The 20,402-nt window shown below is 48.0% G+C and overlaps 1 protein-coding gene and 1 long non-coding RNA gene across 2 annotated transcripts; both read left to right on the top strand.

Annotated features, from left to right (window-relative positions):
* The first annotated feature begins 5,470 nt into the window (after nt 1-5,470).
* DIO3 (iodothyronine deiodinase 3) lies at nt 5,471-6,774 on the top strand. Its single transcript, XM_014596412.3, has one exon. The coding sequence runs from the start codon at nt 5,635-5,637 to the stop codon at nt 6,460-6,462; it is 828 nt and encodes a 275-aa protein (XP_014451898.1). The 5' UTR covers nt 5,471-5,634; the 3' UTR covers nt 6,463-6,774.
* A 215-nt stretch (nt 6,775-6,989) lies between these two features.
* On the top strand, nt 6,990-19,953 carry LOC109281673 (uncharacterized). Its single transcript, XR_002088412.2, has 2 exons — nt 6,990-19,047; nt 19,413-19,953. It is a non-coding gene; the product is annotated as an uncharacterized LOC109281673 (long non-coding RNA).
* The last annotated feature ends 449 nt before the right edge of the window (nt 19,954-20,402 follow it).

Consider the following 20,402-nt stretch of genomic DNA (forward strand, 5'->3'; position numbering starts at 1 on the left):
TCTATCTATATCATAAGTAAAAAAGGTAGAAAAGTAAAAAAGATAGACTTGAACCACTCTTCTCCATGCATTTCATCTGTATTCATTATGTATAAAGTTGCAGCTTAAGTACAGCTCTGCAGGGTTCCATTTCTGGATAAGGCTGCTACCTTTTTGGTGGAGAAAACCACTCAGACAACTATAATTATACTGTATTGCCTTAGAGCCAGATCCTGAGTTCTGCAGATCTATAATAGAAAAGTGCTGGTGTTTGAATCCACATGGTTATTCCATCTTCTAAAATCTGTACACATCTCAACTTCCTCGCACCCTCTGTAAGCACTAAACATAAATACTTAGAGATCTAAGGGAAGTATTGGATAGAGGGAAGAAGGTCAAATTAGGGGGAAAGTCTAGGTATTCTACAGACCTCCCAACAAAAGTGTTTCTCCAACCTGTTTGTGGCAAAAATTACAATAAGTTATGCCTGAGGTATTCTCCTTCTTCTCCACCCCTTAAGATTCAGTACAGAGCAATAAAAGTATTAAATATGCTTCATCACATGTTCATGAGGTGGAAATAACAAGGGAGGGTCCAACAGGGAACACAGTGATAAACAGGAGCACAACCAAGGTCATACAAAAAAAACAACATGGGGGAAAAACATCAGAGATATCATCTAAAAGTGGAGAGGGAGGATCTGAGATAGTTCTTGAAGCAGCTAGATCCTTGTGTTAAACCCTGGCTCAGGGAAACTGCTCTTCTGTAGTTGTTTAGAATGAGTCTCTTATGGGAAAAGAAACTGTTTAATTGCTGTTTTAGGGCCTGATCCAAAGCTCAGAGAAATCGATACAAATCTTTACATAATTTTTTGTCCTAACACATTAACTATATGTAACTAAAAAGATATGAGATGTGGATTTCTACCAAAACATAGCTACATGTCAGAATGTTTTACGTGGTTTTGCACTGGAAATTATACAATAGAAAATAAACATGTAACTATACCATTTCAACACATCCTCTAGATCAAAGCAGAGCTGATGTTTTTAATTTTAGCTTTTTTTGAGGTTTTGTTTTTATAAGTTGCTGAATTTATTTAGTAACCTCTAGTTAAAAAAAAAAAAAACGACAAAAACACTTCATCCAAAAGCTAGCAATTACATTTATCAAGATAATAAAAACTGGAAGGACACCATTTTTCAAAAAGGAGAAAAAAAATTAAGACCTACACACAGGCATATATCTTTATATTTTTCTATATATATATGAGGTTAGTGACTGCTGAACCACAGACCACATGCAGAAGGGTGAAAACCACCCACAACCAGATGTGCTATTGTAAATCTCAGATCCTGAGATAATGTATTCCATGAGCTCTCCAGTGCTGAGATTCGGGAGAGTACAAGTTTTCCTTACACTTGGTTCCAGCAATGTGGATCCTCGATAAGGATCCAGTCCAAATGCTTTTGTCCTGCCAAAATAAATGCATAATCCAGTTCTCATGGCAAGATTTGACCCTTGGGAAGCACAACCATGGTTTAATGAACTGAAGGCACATCAACCTGAATGAAGTTATGAATAATGTTGGATTTATTATTAAAGGCTCTGGTAACAGATAAATCCATTAAAATAGGGCTACTTGGTTATAAACTGCAAAAAAGTGGTGAGCACATCTGTATTCAAAGGGGTGCATCACTTTGCAGTTGATTAAAACCTACAGATGACCAAAAGAATGCCATCCCTTTCCACTAAGGTGTTATTTAAATGCAAGATGAAACAGCTGTATTTGAAGTCCACAGAAGAAAAGCATAGAAACAGGCCACTGTAGCAATCACCCACTTGGCTGCTGTGCCCACACCTGAACAAAAAACACAATTCAGAAATTTATTTTAGGCTGCAAAGATCAAACAAAGAGGGTGGAAAGAAAGCTATCTCCACATACATAAAATAAAGATGCTGATGTTTTTATAGCTTTTTCCACCAACAAAAAGTCTAGCTAAGCCCCTTGGTGCATCAGAATATCCCATTGGTTGGACACAGTGGGTTGCTACTCAGGGTTGCAAGAGCCATTTGTTTACTCAGGCTTTTGTCTCTCAGATTAGTTTGAAAAGTGTTGCTTTGAGAGTTCAAATATTTTGCTGGGGGTTTCTTTAGAGTTACCATAATTTGTTATTGTGTCAGTTTAGAAGCTTTAATTTGTGGTTTTGCATGTTGCATAACTGTACCGGGAGGTGGTGAGAGGCCCACATGAGGAGTTCAAAAATAAGTCTAACAATACAGTAAATATCTGTCCGGTAATTTACCCTGTACTGAGAGCCATGGCATGTCCTGAAGTGATTCACTCGGGCTAGCAAATGGACATTTATTTAATGCTTTGTGTGCTTTTATGAAGAGCCTACCATCAGGATTTCCACTTATTTATCAAAGCACTGAATAACTTTGCTTACTGTTGTCACATATGAAGGATGGACCCAGAGCTGGCTCGTGAACACAGTGCTTGAATAGGTCATTCTGGAATAGTCTATTCTGGAACAGATTAAAACGAATGAAGACCATACTGCACATAGGACCGTTTCAAAACCAGTTACATAAACATACATTCTTATGAGGCATTTAAGTTTTAGTGCCTTCATTTTACAATCTGAGGCACGGAGAAATGTGCAGCCGAATATTCAGAAACATTCACCAAAGTCTTTGGAAGCTGCAGGTCCTCTGCACCCTTGAAAACCAGGCAGCAGCAGGGGCAGACCCAGGAGCAGTGCAGCGTTGCTCACTTCCACGATGTAGCTCACTGACCGGCAAATCTAGGTCCCTGCGGGCCCAATGCTGAGGTCCCCTGTGGAGTCCAAGGTGTGGCTGGAGCCTTGGGCTGGCATGGCACACCCATGGGAGCCAAGCATGGAGCAGGTGAGGATGGGGCCCCCCTGCTTGCTGCTCTCCCTGTCTCTGGATGAATTGGGGGGAAAGGGAAGCCCCACAACCACTCGTGCATCACACCGACCAGGGACTGTTGGGAGAAGCTGCATGGGGTGCTGGGCTTGGGCAACAGCAGCGGGTGGGTCCCAGCTCCCTCCTCCTCCACTGCCTTTCCCCTACCATCCTGGGGGCTCTGGGTGTGGGGAGAGGCTATGCACAGTTCAAGCCAGGGATGGGGTGGTAGACAGTCCCCACTTACAGCACCTACACCTGGTCAGCCAGGGACATCCAGAGGAACTGGGCAGGGAACAAGAGTGCCTGAAATGGGGGTGGGCACCTTGCCTGCTGCCACTGTCCTTCACTAAGCCTGGCACCCTGCTGCCACTCACAAAGGCTTCCAGCTGGAGCAAGGCAGGAGCAGTTCTGGGGCTTCCCCTATGCTGGGTCAGCCAGGGACAGAGGTGGCAGTGGGTGGGTCCCTGGTTCCTATGCCCAGAGACAAACCCCAGTTAATCCTTTCCAGAGAGGAGGAGAGGGAAAGTGTCACTGAGTGTGGGAGGGGGTGCCGAGAACACATGGGCTGGGGGGGAGTCGTAACTGCTTCTGGAACAAAAAAGTCACCTGCAGCTGCTGGTCTGTGTTCCAGGGAGAGGGGGGCAGAGATAGATGGGCTGCAACCACTCCGGTGTGCTGGTGGCATCTCCCATAGCCCCCCTTTTTGAATTCCTAAATCTGCCTGTGAGCACCAGACATCTCAAGTTGATGATCAGACAAAAGCTGAAAAAGTCAGAATTAGGCTTAAATATTGAAAGTGCTCACTGAGTGAAGGCAAGGTCTGGGTAGAGAACCCACTGCTGACTGTAGGCAAATCTACACCGCAGCACCTGCTGTGACCAGTGCAGACAAACCCAGGAGTTAGCCCCAGTGGCAGAGTCCAACACCGCATAGATCACCTGCCTGAGATCCCTGATGAATGCTGTCAGGGTTAGCCTACCCGAAACTTCACACTGCTGTAACTAGACCACCAGTAGCTCATAAATCAGCTAGTTTAAAGCTAGGTAACATTTGTCTACATTACAGTGGGACATGATTCCCACTGCTCCACCCCTCGGTATGCACTAGCTTTATAGGGAATACCAGTTGTCTGAGATATTTGTATTAGTGTTCCTCTGAATCACGGAATGACTTTTTTGAGCATTATTCTAAGTGCTATCTCTGTCTCTCTAAATTACTTGATGTGAGTATCCAACCTGCCTTCTAGGTAATTTTGATTCAATGAGAATGTATGTACAGCACAAAGTGCTCTCCTGCCACTTCAGCTAAAATTTGATCATATAATGATCTGGTCACTTGATCACATCCATGATCAAATTTAAAAATATGTGTATACTTTTAACCCCTGCTCAGATGCACAAGTCAGCAAGAAGTGATCTAAACGTCATAACGCTTAGGTACTATGCTCATAAGGAGCCAGAGTTACCTAGATAAATAGCAAAGTTTCAGGGGGGGTGGAGACAGCAGTTTTTCCCCCAGAAAAGATGGGGAAAGATGGCCATGAAATGACGGCACTGGATGAGATTCAGAAAGTCTAAATTCCACTCCTTGCTCAGCAAGTTGTTGCACAGCTCGGTGCCACTTCACAGACGGGAAAGGAGGCAACAACAGGAGTTTCTTTCTGTTTACACTGAGCTCTTTGGGGCAAGGTCCTGCTACGGTCACTGGACCCGGGTGACAGGGCACGGGCACTGGCACACGCTCAGCCCTTCTTCCCTCTGGCCTCGCGCTGGAGCCCACCCAACTGGCCAGCGGTGCCGCGCTGGCAGGTGCCGGCACAGCCGAGGACACAGCTCAGCTCCCCACGGCCGGGCTGCTCCAAGGCAGAACTTTTACCCGGGGACGCAATCACCCCCCTGCCTCGTCCAGGGATGCCCCGGCCACCCCAGGACACGCGGGAGCCTCAGGTGTCCCGTGCAGGCGGTGAGCCGGTCCCTGGGGCCGTGCCCCGAGGCCAGGTGAGGGGGAAGGGGGGGAGCGGCCCCGGCTTATGTAAGCCAGGAGCGGGGAGCGGCCGCTTTGCCCGGGCGCGAGGGCAGGCGCCGCGGTCCCCCCGCCGCGCCCGGCCCAGCCTGCGGCCCGCAGCGCCCCCTCGCGGCTCGTCTCCCGCAGCCGCGATCAACAGGTTTCCCGCCCGGCGGCGGCGGCGGCGGCGGGCGCGGACCTGGACCTGGCGGCGTGAGCGGCTCCCGCCTGCCGGCGCGGGACCCCTTCCCGCCGCCGCGCATCGCCGCTGCCCGGGGGCGGCCGGAGGACGCGGGCAGGGCAGGGCAGGGCGGGCCCGGCCCGGACCCCGCCCGGGGCAAGGCTTAGTTTGCAGCCGGGGGCACGGGGGTGCTCCCCACCTGGGCCGGCGGCAGCCCCCGCGCGGAGCGGAGCGGAGCGGGCCGGACGGGGCGGGCGACCCGGACGGACGGACGGACGGACGGACGGACGGAGCGGGCGCGTCCGTGCGGGCGGCGGCGGGGTGGGAGCCCCGCGCGGGCAGGGGCAGGGGCAGGGGCAGGGGCAGGTCCGCGGCTCGGGGTAGGTAATCCCCAGGCTCCGGTGCCAAGGGGGCGGGCTCTGGCCGGAGGTGGAGTCACTTCCCATTTAAATCCCCCAGTATAAAATGGGCTCGAGGCGGCGCGGGCTCTCGGCGGAGCCGCAGCAGCGCCCGGCCGGCGGGGGCCGCCGCCAGCCATGCTGCCCGGGCTGGGCGTGCACACCTGGCAGCGCCTGGCCCAGGCGGCCGCCTGCCTGCTGCTCTTCCCCCGCTTCCTGCTCAGCGCCGCGATGCTCTGGCTGCTGGATTTCCTGTGCATCAGGAAGAAGGTGCTGGCCGGGGGCCCGGCGGCGGCGGCGGCGGCGGCAGCGGCGGGGGAGCCGCCCCCCGACGACCCGCCGCTGTGCGTGTCCGACTCGAACCGCCTGTTCACGCGGGAGTCGCTGAAGGCCGTGTGGCACGGCCACAAGCTGGACTTGTTCAAGGCGGCGCACGTGGGCGCGCGGGCGCCCAACCCCGAGGTCATCCGGCTGGACGGGCAGAAGCGGCTGCGCCTCCTGGACTTCGCCCGCGGCAAGCGGCCGCTCGTGCTCAACTTCGGCAGCTGCACCTGACCGCCCTTCATGGCCCGCCTGCGCGCCTTCCAGCGCCTGGCCGCGCACTTCCTGGACATCGCCGACTTCCTGCTGGTGTACATCGAGGAGGCGCACCCCTCCGACGGCTGGGTCAGCTCGGACGCCGCCTACAAGATCCCCAAGCACCAGTGCCTGCAGGACCGGCTGCGGGCGGCGCAGCTCATGCGGGAAGGCGCCCCCGGGTGCCCGCTGGCGGTGGACACCATGGACAACGCCTCCAGCGCCGCCTACGGAGCCTACTTCGAGCGGCTGTACATCGTCCAGGAGGAGCGCGTCATGTACCAGGGCGGCCGCGGCCCCGAGGGCTACAAGATCTCGGAGCTGCGCAGCTGGCTCGACCAGTACAAGACCCGGCTGCGGGGCCCCAGCGCCGTGGTCATCCAGGTGTAAGCGGGCGGCGCCCGGCCCGGCCCGGCCCGCCCCGCCCGGCGCCCGCGGGGACGCCTCTAGCGTTTCTTGGTGACGACCGATTTGGAAATGGTTTCTCCGGGGCCAGGAAATCGGGTCTGATGTTGTCAAACGCTAGCGCTGCCCGGACCCCGGGCTGGACGGAGCGGCCTATTTATGCTGTGGGGGGTGGGGAGGGGGCGGTGTTTCTTTTCGGTACGAGAGTCGTTCGGTCTTGTTTTTATTTTTATTTTTATTATTATTATTATTATTATGAATTTTTATATGATTATTAATAAAGGAGGAGGAAACCCCCGTCTGCGCTGCCTCTCGCGTGCGCCTCCCTGCGCGCTGCGGGGCCCCGGGAGGAGCCAGGCACGTGCCCGGCCGGGGAAGGCGCTTGGAGGGAGCCCGCGGCGGGGAGCGGAGCGGGGACCAGCGCGCGGCTCCCGGGGCAGGCGCGGGAGGAGCGAGGAGGGCGGCTCGGGGCAGCCGCCAAGGCTGAAACCCTCCAGGTAAGAGACTGGGAAACGAAACCTCCCGGCGGGAAGAGCAAACGCCTCTTGCCGGCCCCGCGCATCGGCTGGGGGAGCGGCGGCCGCATCGTGCGCGCTGCCCGAGCGCTCTCCCAGGCGCGGGGGAGAGAGCAGCGAGAGCGAGAGCGGCGGCTGGTCCTGTCGCGTGTCTCCGTGCAGCCCGAGCCCTGTTTCTGCAGGGAGGGGAGGGGGTCAGCGTTTCCCCGTCCCCTGTTGACGAGGATTTCCCCGTCGGGCCGCCTCAGAAAAGAGCCCTATGCAGAAGACGGGCACGCCGCTTTGCACAGCGGGAGTCCAAGTTACTACCGAGCTACTTGTTTCTGAGTATGTTGAAGCTCCTTTCGGGAGCACTTTTGGCTGGAGATGGATGGCCTCTAGTTCCCGCCCTACATCTGCCACGACAAAATAGTCAAATGTGCACCTGAGGTCAGGCACTGGCACACACTGCAGTGGGAGCTCAGCATCTCTGTATGGGACAGCTGTGATCCAGGTGTTGCCACAGTGAACGAGGTGCCTCACCTCGGGTATCCACGCCTGACCACTTTGGCAGTTGATTCCAATCCTCTCATTCTGCCCCCATTTATTTAAGTGACCTCCCTGCCTACTCCTGCCTCTGCCACCTCCCACCTCCCTGAAGGCTCCAACTCTGAGTTGGAGCAGTTTGTTGTCACAAGCATCTGTAGTGACATAAAGATAAGACCATCGTCTGGTACTTGTTGGTTGGAGGGTATGAAATAAACATTGTGGGGTAACTGCTTCCAATTGCCAAGCACCAGGTAAAGTTCCCACATAGTTTTCCAAGAATAATTTGCTTTCCATGGTCAGGGGAGTGAAGATCAACCTGAGGACTCTGCAGCAAAACCCTGGCCCTTCGGATGGGAGGAAAAAACTCCTCTGAATAGTCTGCCCTGGATGTGTTTAAACCATTTAAGTATAATACTGGCACCTCTCTCCTGTTTATGAACTCAAACCAAAATATGTCTGGAGCGATATGACCCTGGCACCCATTCCTGCTTGGGGCAAGGGGTTTGACCTGATGGTCTGTTTAGGTCCCTCCGACCCTAAGCACTATGATACTATGTCAATCTTTTCCTCTTTCTTAGCACTTCAGTTGTTACTCTTTCCTCTTGCAAGGTTTAGGCTGCTGCTTGCATAAAAAAATCTTCACAAGAGGGACTGTTTTTCTTTGATTAAGGGAACTAAGCTAGAAAGGACCTTTTCCAACTATGTGTTGAAAATGGGATACATCCCTGTGTAAACTATTCCTAACCAGCATTTATATGTCCGCTGGCAGAGATTCCACAACTTATTTAGGTTACTTATTCCAGCGCTTGTTCACCTTCATAATTAGAAAGTTCTTCCTAATATTTATCTATTGTTCCTAACTTGCAAGGAACCAAATCAACAATTGACTTATTTTCCCCCCGACCTTGAATAGGTAGAATAGCCTATCTTCTCCTGAGAAACAGTCATAGAATGGATTCCATGCTGAGCATTCCCCAGTGGGCTCCCTTTACTGGTTACAGATGAAGTCGGCTACAGCCACCCTGCACAGCACCAGAGCTTTCAATGAGCTCATCTCCATTAGAAAAACTTTACTGTGTGTGAAGACAATTGTAGGACAACAGAACAAAGAATACTATGGCATTTCCTTCACTAGAGGTTTTTAAGAAGAGGGGCTAGACAGCCATCTCTGTGAAGACTTAGGAGTGGCAGATGACAAAACAAGGAGCAATGGTCTCAAGTTGCAGAAAGGGAAGTTTAGGTTAGATATTAAGAAGTATGTTCTCACTAGGAGGGTGGTAAAACACTAGAACAGGTTACCCAGAGACAGTGGCAATGCATAGGGGGTGCACGGGGGTGTGTGTGCACCCTCTGAGAGTGCTGATGCACCCCCTGATACCCAGCGTTCCCCACTTAGGCGATGGGTAGGGGGGGCAGGCGGGATCACTGGTGCCCCCCCTGAAGTGCCAGCCAGAGTGTGGGGGTGCCATGAGAAGCGCCCCTGGCCCTTCTGGGTTGGTGCTCACGACCTGCGGGGGGGACTTCCCCACGCACCCGGTTGGCACGATCGGTGGGGGGGGCCTCCCCCCCAGTCACTTACTGGCCACTGGTGGGGGAGCAAGTGCCTCCCCCTTTATTCAGGAGGCACCAGTTGCCCATGCCCAGAGAGATGGTGGAAGCTCCATCCTTGGGGGTTTTCAAACCCCGGCTAGGCAAAGCTTTGGCTGAGATGATCTAGTTGGGGCTGGTCCTGCCTTGAGCAGGGGGTTGGACTAGATGACCCTTTCCACCCTAATTTTCTATGATTCTGTGAGTATACATCATGTGCAAGGAGATGGAACTATATGATCCTTAAGGTTTCATCCAACTCCATCATTCTAAAAAGAGACAAATGAAATGACACGATGCTGACCACAAGGATGCAGCTGCTGTAGCCCCTGGCAAGTCCTGTTCTGCTAACCGTGCGCCATCAGCAATTAAATATGATCAGCTGGCTCAATGCTGGAAACTCATTCGATGTAAAACAAAGAAAAACATGATCAGCATTATGCCAGGAGATCATATTTAAACTCAGGTTCCAACAGCCTGCACACACAATTAGCTGAGCTAGGGGGCAAGCTGTGCTTAGCCTTAGAATGGACCTGTTAGTCCTGGTCAGCACTGCACTACCTAACTTGGCTCTTCGTTACCTCATTCAGCAATGATATCAAGTTTGTTGAGGTTGCCCTGAAGCATTAAAGTTTAGAATTCTTTCTAGATTTTAGTTTTAACTTTACAACAAAGCTTCCCTTTGCTTTCTCACTTTCCCTTCCTAGTCCCATATGTTTGTAGCTTGTCTAGGCTGTAGCTTGGGGGAGTCGTGAAGCTCTTTCAGCTCTTTCTCACTTGCAAAAGGACTTCTGCTTGGACAAAATGCATTCAAGGAAGTGGCTGTTGTCCTTAACTGGCTTCTGATAGATAACGGTATTGGCTCTTACTTTACCCTTGGTTCTTACCAGACTGGTCAAAAGCTATCAGAAGTTAAGCTTTTTCTTTTTTTTTTTTTTAATAAATCAGTTTTAAAATTGCATTCCTGCTTCTAACCAGAAGGCAGAGCCTTTATCATTTTCCCTTTAATCAGCAGGAGAAAAGAAATTTGCTGTGAATGCCCAGAATCCCTGAAACAGATCACACTTTCCCTTTGCACAAATCAAAGTTATCTGATCTTATTACATCCTCCACTCAAAATGAATCATAAGCTTCTATCCCACTGAGGTTTCTCAGGGAGACTTGTTTAGATCAGATTAGAACAACATGCTTCACTTCTAAAAAGCTCACTGTGTCAAAAGTGTTTCCAGTTGGTACAGGGCATTAAGAAATGCCTTATTTAAAAAGTAAATGTTATTACCTCATCTAGCCCCTCTCTCCAAAGGGCATGAAAAACAGAAGTCAAAAGTCAGCAAAGATACATCAAACAGAGAAAGATCTTATTGGAGATTAGGTGTTCCTGTCAATTGGTTAATTATTTTAACAGTTGCACTCAGAGATGTAGACTGAAGCAGAGGGAAAGAGGAAGGAAGCTGTGATGTAGTCTATGGGGTGTCTCAGGACACGATTTCAGTCATTAAAATGTAACATTGCAATCTGGTGTATTTTGATGCACTTTTGCAATATACGTACAGGAATAAAACTTTCATGTATGTTTTCATTAAGAACTACTCTATTTTATGATGAATATTTCAGAAAATTTTCAATAATCTGGAAGAAGAGAGAAAGTAAAACCAGTTGAACAGTACACTATATCCCAGGTACAAATTTGGAAATGACACATTCAAACACTTGCAAACAATTCCTACTCTAATTTCTGCTGTGCTTTCTTCCAGCCACAAGGGAGATGATCATTAGTATTACTTATTTATTATTTACTAAGTGCAGTTATTAGAGTGTTCATCTCTGTACACAAATGCAAGAAAACAAAGGTCTGGATTCAGTTCTCCCACGAACTTTACACTGGATTATTGTTATGGACACTTCATAGTTCAGATTTATACTAGTGTAATTATGTTCCAAATATCAGTTATTGCACTACTTCAGCTTTTGTCACAGTTCAAAATCTCCATTTTTCCACAATGAACTGTGGAAAACCAGAGGTTTAACAGAGCAGCTTTGAGCCTTGGGCAGCAGTAGCACATGGGCAATGGTGGTTGCTGGGTTGCCAGCAGCAGAAGTATGGCCAGCAAACAGGTGTGGCACCTGCTATTTTGCACCCCCACCCCAACTAAGTGGGCAGCTGGGGCTGCTGCCAGGTTATCATCCCCTCCCCCCAGCTATGCTACTGTGGAAAATATTTATTTGAATTTAGCACGTAAGAAAATACTCTTGACTTAAAGTCTCTCCTCACTGATATTGCCCGTCCTCTGTCCCTTCAGTTCCACTACAGATTTCATCACCTTGGTACACCTGGCGGACTTCCCTCCATATATTGTTCATTCCACTTGCTCAGGTGTCTCATTTTGTTCAGCATCTGTAGCTTTAAGTCAACCATGCCTGATACACCCCAACCCTCAAGTCTTTTCAAGGGGGTAGATTTTCAAAAGCGCAAATGGTGACTAAGCACTGGTTCTTGTTCCCTTTTGAAAGGGATTGGGCTCCTGCCTTCTCTTCTGCCTTTGCAAATACCCCCCCTGGCAGGTATCCTCAGAAAGGGTCATGACATCATCTCTGGCACCCTTTTATAACTTATACCTTTTGCTTCATACCTTCTGTTTGCCCCCTCAAAAGTCTTTGGAAATGGCCTGCAGTGGCTACTCCTTTAACACTCAGCTGTTAAAATCATCTTAACTATAGCAGTAACCATTACATAATATATGTTACACTAGATAAAACTTTTAGTTACTATGGATTTGGTAAATCTTCTAGTTACTACAGATTTGAGCAAGAATTCTTAGCTTCTGGTGGCCAGATTACACAATTACACTGCTGAGCATTTTCTCAGTTTCATCCCATTTAATTTTAGTGAGTAATGATTATGCAATCTAGTTCATGGAGCTGATGTGTGTTTCCAGCACACAGGCTGTCAGATCTTTCTTGTTTCTCCCCTCAAGCCTATGCTTCAGTCCCTGTCTGTCTCCTGTACATAACAGTGCACCCAAAACTGAATACAACAAACATATTTTCAATTCCCTTCCACCTACCACACACTTCATCTCTGAACCTGGCCGGGTATTAGGGACATGCAAGATCAAGGGCCCAGTCTCCTTTACTCTGTTCTTCTGATGACTTTGACACAAGGACTTTCTGGCATGATGTAAGTCAATGTAATGTGCTCTATGTTACCCATCCTGGGCACTGGAGACATTCATGGATGGGCTGAGCAACTAGCTAAGGCAATCCTCTTCATCTCTCATGAAGTAGTCTGTGGACTGCTATAAATTATATTGAAAACAGGGCTGAATGCTATTCCCCGTGCTTAATGCTACCTTCTTGCCCAACCCACTCAAGGTGGTACACTAAATGCAATGAGGACAGCCATGGGGGTTTAGTCCATGATCTTGGGGCACATCTTCACAGCTTTTCCAAGGAATTTTGGTTAGACTATAGATCATTTATACGTTGGCAATTCTTTCCCCTGGCTCTTCTTGCTGAATGGTTGGCCACCATATAATTCCCTGGTAGATCCGTTTCAAAATATATTTATTTAATACCTCAATTTTATATTGGATGGTTTCTCCTGGATGGTATGCAAGCCATTACAGTATTCAAATACATGTTTTTACAGTGAAGCAGCTAACTTCAAGTACTAAACCCTATAGTGTTTTGTGCTGAAAAATATTTAAAGCTCTCAAAGCCCAGATACATATGTCACTGGCATTTTCTATGCCAATGTTCTTTGTTATTTCCAAATAGCTGATATTGGAAATAGCTCCTAAGAATAAACATTTTCAAATAGTGCAGAATGTATTTTTTAAGTAAATCTGTTTTGCCCGATACCAATCTTTTCAGCAGTGAATAAAATGTAAGGGGTATGTATTCTTCCAAGTGTGCTGAGCTATAGGTTGAGAAAATTCTGGAAACATACAATGCAAAGCAAAGAAAAAGTTTCAAGTTATTTGATAGCATCACTTAGCATTTGTGATGAGGGACGATCAGGAGAGGAATACAGAGCAAGGCTGTTGTCAGCCAGATTCACAGCACATGGATGCAGGGAACATACTGTGCTACCAGTTCTTCAGACACATGCATACAATTTCAAACAGAAATCAAAATTAGCCCAAAAGTGTTTGGTGAATTTTGTGGGGGAAGGGAGAGAGTTGTCTACTTCATAACGGGAAATATTTATTTGAGAAATTTATAACCATACTAAGATCTAAGCAAATTACTGGCTTTATTTCTCCTTCTTCGGCTATTCACAAGGAGTAGAATCCTTCTACTAAGCTGTCAGTGGATAGAGAACCAACCCAGAGAAACCCAAAGCAGGTACTTTCCTGAGTTTCTCTTCACTGCTCTTTACAAATTCTGTATATTTTCACTTCGTTCTGTATTGTCTTTTCTAAAAGGAAATGAATTCCAGGAATTTTACTATACCTCTTTTAATGAAGCTCATACAAACTCATAGATTTTTTATTTTACAATAATTGTTTAATCAAATTGTGTATGTCAGATACTAAATATTCAAATATAAGATAATACTGCATACTTTTGTAACTTAATACATCTTTGGCTTTTGTCTGAAGGGTATTTGTAGGACAACAAACTAACTAACTAAATCAACTGAGCACATAAAGGTGTTCTGTAAATTCCAGCCTACAAAGGGTAAAACGTAGACTCACATTCCTTGCTCAACATATGAGTGACCTGTGGTAGGGCTAAAAAAAAAGGGGGGTGGGGAGTGCTGTTGTATGGGAAACTGCCCAGAAGGAAAGTCAGTTCTTTTCCCCTTCACATATTGCTGGAAGCTGAAAAGACCTCCCTTGACAGTCGCCATGGCTAGGGACAGAAGTTACACATAAACTGGTTTAAGTGATCAAGAACTGGTTTAAACCTGTAACAAAACAGAAGTTTAGTGCACCTAAGCCACTTTCAAAATGGCTGAAACTGGTTTAAAATAAACCTAGACGGATGTAGTATCAGACTAAGCTGATTTAGCCCAAACTGGTTTATGGAACTTCTATCCCAGATCCTGTCCCAATTCAACTTAACTCACAGTCCTCCAGCATCCCAGGATGCTGGGGAGCCCTGCGCTTTGCTCTCTGCTCCAACAGAGCAGGGCAGCCCTGCCCCCAGCTGTAAGATCCCAGCAGCCCAGACCCCGGCAGAGCCTGGCAGATTCCCCTGGCCCTGCCACCTCCTCTGTTGGGGGAATTGGCCCGGCTCCAGCTAGGGTAGGGGGAATAAAACTGTCGGCACAGCCCAGCTGGAGGTCCTGGGCTGGGGCTGTGTTCGCCCCCACTTCCACCCTAGCCGGCAGGCTGGCTGGGGAAGTGGTATGGCTGGGTGATTGCTCCAGCTCCCAGCTCAGGTGTGGGGGAGAAAAGACCCCACTGTGGGCTCCATGCACCAGCCCCCACCATCGGGCACAACCCAGCTGGGAGTCTGGAATAGGGGGACGGGGAAGGAGAGGGCGGTTGGTTTTCCCCTCAAACTCCCAGCCTGCGTACTGGCCAGGGAGGGGGCATGGCCGGGTGATTGCCCTGGGTCCCAGGTCCTGGCTCAGGTTGGGAGTGGGGGGAGCCCCCACTTTAGGCTCCCCCCACGCTGTGCCAGGCACAGTCTGGCTGGGGATCCAGAGCTAGGCAGAGGGGGGTCATTTCCCCACCACATTCCCTCTTCTGATGGGCCCCAGCTGCCTGGGGAGGGGAGATGGGGTGGGGGGAGTAAAGCCCCCACTCTGGGCTTCCCCACAGCTGGGAGCCATGGCAATCACGTGGCCATGCCTCCTCCCAGGCTGGCAAGCCAGCTGAGGAGGAAGTGTGGGGCAGGGGAGAGGGACCTGGCTCTGGACCCCCAGCCAAGCTGTGCCCAGCACCAGGGGAAACCTGCACAGGGGGCCATTTTACCTCCCACTCCCTCCTCAGCCAGCCTGCCGGCCAAAAAGGGAACATGACCAGGTGATCACCATGGCTCCCAGCTGTGGGGAAGCTCTCAGCTGGGGCTTTATTCCCCACATGCCCCCCTCCTCAGCTGGTGAAGGGTGAAGAGGGAGCATGGCTGGGGGAATTGCCCGGCTCCCAGCAGCGACCGGCAGGCTGGGAGGTGTGCTCTAGCACCCCCGCCTCCTGGTATGGGCCACTGCAGGGGTCTGGCTGCCTTTCAGGTTTGAAAAGTGAATGTCAGTTGACTTTCTTATCGGTTCAGTCCAGGCAGTTTACAGAAACCTGCAAAGATTGAATCAATTCAGCCTTGGGCTTTTTGAGTGTCTGTACTCAGCCCAGGTGTCCTGTGTTACTTTGTTGCTGTTTTGGAATCTTCTGTGTGAATAAAGCCGCTCTTCAGGAAAGGGACCTGAAGGCAAGGAGAGTTTGGGCTTTATTTAATCTTTCCAGCTGGTGTATTGTCCACTCAGTTTATAAGCCATTTCTATGTATTGGCTTTAAAACTAGGCTTTCATTTTAATACAAAATCAGGATACAACTATTGTAATACCTTCTTTTATACCCACTCTGGTGAACATACTATTATTGGTAAATTCAACTTGGCTTTTGGAAAAGAAGGCAACGTTAAATCCATGCTTCTGAGCAAGTTTAAAGATACTCAAGGGTATCACTGGTTTGTGCACTAGATTCTTTTTAAAGCCAAGGAAAAGTGTCATAGGATGGGGTTAATATCAACTTCAGCTTTGATGCAGACAAAGGTAACTCTCTGCTGAGAAATGTAAATTCATCGTGCCACTCGGTGTCATTTTCTACTGCAGGCATATTTTGTAGAAAACTGCAATATCAGCTCATGAGTGGTTAGACTGAGTTATACATCCACTAATGGGCATATCAGTGAAATGTTTCTAAACTTTGTCTTACCTCCTACACGATTTGGAAGGTGCCAATCGTCTCACATTTTCTTCATTATTGACTAATGATAATTACAATTGTTCCACCTCATGTTATGTTTTTCAGTCTGCCTAAAATTTTAACTGTTGGCTTGGGAACTCAGTATGGTCTAGAGATGCATAATTTAGCACCAAGTTAGAGATCACAAGTGGCTGGCTATATCCAACATGTTTTATAAAATCCAACATCTGATTAACAATATTATAATAAATAAGTTACCTTAAGCATTTAATAAAATACTTCTCATCCATTGGCTTGAGAATTTGCTTAGTATAACTGGTAGAGTTATTTGTTGTTTAGTAGAGCTCAATGGAATATTACAACTGAATATTGTATTCACCTAGTATTGCAGATTTAAGTTGACCAAAATATTAACGATTTTTTCAAGGTATTCCAATAAACAAAATTCTGAAATCAGTCAATCAAAACATTTCTTCTGATATTTGGAAATGAACTATTTCAATTTTTCATTGCAGAACACTATTTCATTTCAAAATTTACCCACATGTAATATTTTAAAAGGATAAAATAACACAACACACTTTTTCATTAATTCCTTCTGGAATTTATTATTTTTGTTTTTCATATTGGGAGAAAAACCAAAATATTTGGCTGACCCATAACAATACTTTCCTGCTTTTTTTAGTTCGGTTGGCAAAAAAAAAAATCAAAGTTTAGCTGTCTTTACAGTTCATGAAAACTGTGAAGTGATTATGATTTTTGTTGACTTATTCTTTTCTTAACTCTTCACATTGATTTATGAGAACAAAATTTAACCTACAACTTATTTACTAATAGCTAGGCTTTTTTGTTAATTGTGGTATACGATTGGTCGCTATGTCATATGGCGGGGGTACTTGCGAAGGGCTACGGGGGTACACACAGGTAGGGATGGAGCACCACCACCCACCACCTTGTGCTGCCACTGCTCCGTATCCGGCCGCACACCACCCACCCCCCACTTCCCATGCCACCCTCCGTCGCTCCATGTCCGACCACCGGGGGTACACTTATTTTAAAAGGTTGAAAACCCATCATATGGTATTGTTTTTGCTCCCCAAGTGACTGTCTACAATTTTCTAGGATGGTAAAATGGGAGTAACAAACAGCAAATAACAACAGTCATCTTGTATGAATGTTCAGATGAATAATCATTCATAAAACATTGAAGATGTATACGGTTCTTTAGGTAAATATGATATCTTTTGTTAGACCATTTACTCATACAGTTCTTTCCAGCTTCCACCCATCAACAGGTTTTTCTATATTCTGAATAACATGCTTTAATCTAGAGTTGGCCAGAAAGCAAGAATCTTATTTCACAAAAATTTTTGAGGTTTCAACATTTGTTTGCATTCCAAACCAAAACCCAAGACATGTATAAACTGTTCATGAAAAACTGCAAGAGCCTGACCACTACAGAATTGCCAGGTGATTGCAGTACTTACCTAGGAGATCCAGTGTTCACCTAACTATAGTCCCTTAATTATATAGTCTCACTGGGCACTTGTAAACATGATGAAAATTGCCTTTCTTTGTGACTTACTGGTATCACACTTTACACATATGCGAGTTTTTGGCAATTTAAATGATTTTGCATCTTCATAGACTAATCTCCATCCCATCCTGATGTAGTTTAGTTTGCAACAACGCAACTTGGAACAGTACAGCCATTAATCTGTTATATGTACATAGTAATTCACTGAATGACATGTGATGAGCCCCTTTGTCCATTGGGTGTCACTACAATTTTTGTGGAGTGAGCCCCTTGTCCACCAAGTGTCGCTACAACTTACAGGTATGTGTGTGTAATGAATGTTTTAGGTTCAGTCTGGTGAGCACAGCTGACTGGCACCAAAACTTACAATAGTCACAGAGCATAGCTCTTGCATGCCTAGGAAAAATCACCAAACTTTGCTCGGCAACAGCCACGAGGAGCCCCTGCTCCCTTCCACCTTGCACCTCTAAAACATCCTTTTTCAGCTGGCTGTGGTGTGATTGCCCCTCTAACTCCATTAATTTGCTCTCCTGTTTTCCATAAACCTGACAGGTGGCGTTCTATGAGCCCGCATAAGCATTAAGCATGCCTGCTTTATGAATAGTGGGTGGTTTCTGTTAGCATTCATTCCCTCACCAGCTATGTCTGAACTGCTTGTCTCACTGGGAGTGGTGTCTTGACACATGGGTCGTTGGGTAGCCAGTTGTTGTGCCATGCACCAACAGGGAGCCTGTGGACCCACTGAGGACCTAACTCTCAGTACATGGCTCATTGGGTAACCTGCTATTGTGCCATAGCATACACAGGGCTAAAAGACCTAGCAGGGCTAAAAGATGTCCAGAACAAGTATGCTCATACAATATAGAGTTGCCACTGGTGCAGAGCCCCACTCCCTGCCTTAACCCTGCCTAGCACCAGCATGTCTGATGTCCAAACTTTGCCCAGTAACAATAGGGTGGGAGGGGAATGAATTTCCCTTGGCCCTGCCATCTCAAAACGTATAAATTGAGTGCACAGCTCCCTGGGGTACCCCTTATTGATCCAAGATGTCTGACATTCAGGGAGAACAGAGCGGACTGGGGTGCATAGGCGTAGGTCCAATTGAACCTTCACCAAAACAAAGAGCTGGTGCGGGTGCTGGGGGACCCTGAGGTCATGCTCCTGTTCATCTGCAGTTTGCGGGCCAACTGGCTCTTCTATCTTGTTGCCAGGACAATGGGCAAGCAGGAGCACAATAGGATGGCAGTCCAAAGATGCTGTGGGCTACTTTCCACAGGGATGTTGCCAGAGCACAGAGGCAGGGCACCACACTGCACAACGTGACCCATTACAGAAAACTTCAGCCAATAATGGATGCCATGGACACACAGGGACAGAGGCCTCTGGGGGTCTTCACCTGCTGAGACATTGCCAACCACTGCTGTGACTTGTCGGGGCTGCAGTGGAGAATATAGCAGCAGGGTCTCAGTCATGTCACCTGCTGCTTCCTCCAAGGAAGACAGACCATGGAGCTTGGCCTCCACATCTGGTACGTGAAGCCCTGGGGACTCTTTTAAGTCACCAATCACCTGAACTGACAGCTGCGATTAGGCTAGACTGTGAGGTGAAGGGGGAGGGGAGAATGGCATAGGACAGTGCTTTAAGGACCCCAGGAGTTAGTGGGCAGTGCAGAGAGGTACAGGACAATGCACAGCAGGGAGGCGCATAAGTGGCCAAAGTGGGTGGGCACTTGTTTGCAACCACTCAGGGCCCGCTACCACCCATGGCCAGGCAGCCTTTCTTGGTCATCTGGGCTGACAGCTTCTTATCTGCTTGCAAGATTCACAGAGTGCATCTTTTTAGAATGCTGAGCATCCTTAATTCACTCTATTTCCCATCTTTCTTGATTTTTAGCTCCACTTGCAATGCCACTGCTGAGAATACAGAGGTTACCGAGGCAGGCTGCTGCTGATGCATGCACAGACAAGATCATGAATGCCCTCAGGAAGTGTGAGCATTGGCTGCGCAAGATGATGAGACAGATCTGTCTGGCTATGGGCAGATTCATAGTCATCCAGCACAACAGGAATGGCTCAGAGTACAGGAGGCATTCCCAGACCCAGGAGGACTGGAAAATAATGGTCAGGATCCTTGCAACGATTCTATGCCTGCTGGTTGTTGGCACTGCTCCTGCCTGGGAGTGGTACAGGCCAGTACAGATCTGTGCTCTGCCATCCACCAGTTCGCAGTCAAGCTTGGAAAATCTACCTTAGAGCCAAGGTCATCTAGTAAAAATGCTTATTGCTTAGATTGATTTTTTTCACGAACCCTGTATTGTATAGTAGTAGAAAGAAATTCCTCTGTTGTAGTAATGATGCATCATTATATTATAAAAGATGTTTTGTGGTTTGTTTAATTATGGTTATTTGGTTTGTAAATAAAGGTTTCTACTTGCTTTGTTCGTTTTTTTATTTCATGTTCCCTGTGTAAGAGGGGACATGTAGAATGGTGGGGGGGAGGGGGTTTGTTGGCTTGTAGGGTGAGGGGCTTGCATGAGCTGCTGATGGGCACACCTATCTTTAAAGTAGTGGCAATTACCAGTTACTCAAGCCTGCCTGTCTGGTTTTGAATTTGGTTTGTTCTCCACTGCCAATCACCAGCTAAACTCCTGATCCCTGAGAAGCTGCATGTGCTCAGAGGAAGTAATATGTGCACTATGCAGCACCCACCCAATTATTAATCCCCACATTAACAACAATCTGGGCATCCCAACACCACCTGGCCTTGGTTTGGCCACTGTCTCTCTCTCTGGTCACAATAATAAAAGCTCTGGCCTTGAAAGCCCCCACCCCCTCAAGCTCCCTGTTGGGTGGGGTGGCCGGGGAGCACTAAGAAACTGCATGC

The sequence above is a fragment of the Alligator mississippiensis genome, chromosome 2, assembly GCF_030867095.1.
Source record: "Alligator mississippiensis isolate rAllMis1 chromosome 2, rAllMis1, whole genome shotgun sequence".
Classification (NCBI taxonomy): Eukaryota; Metazoa; Chordata; order Crocodylia; family Alligatoridae; genus Alligator; species Alligator mississippiensis.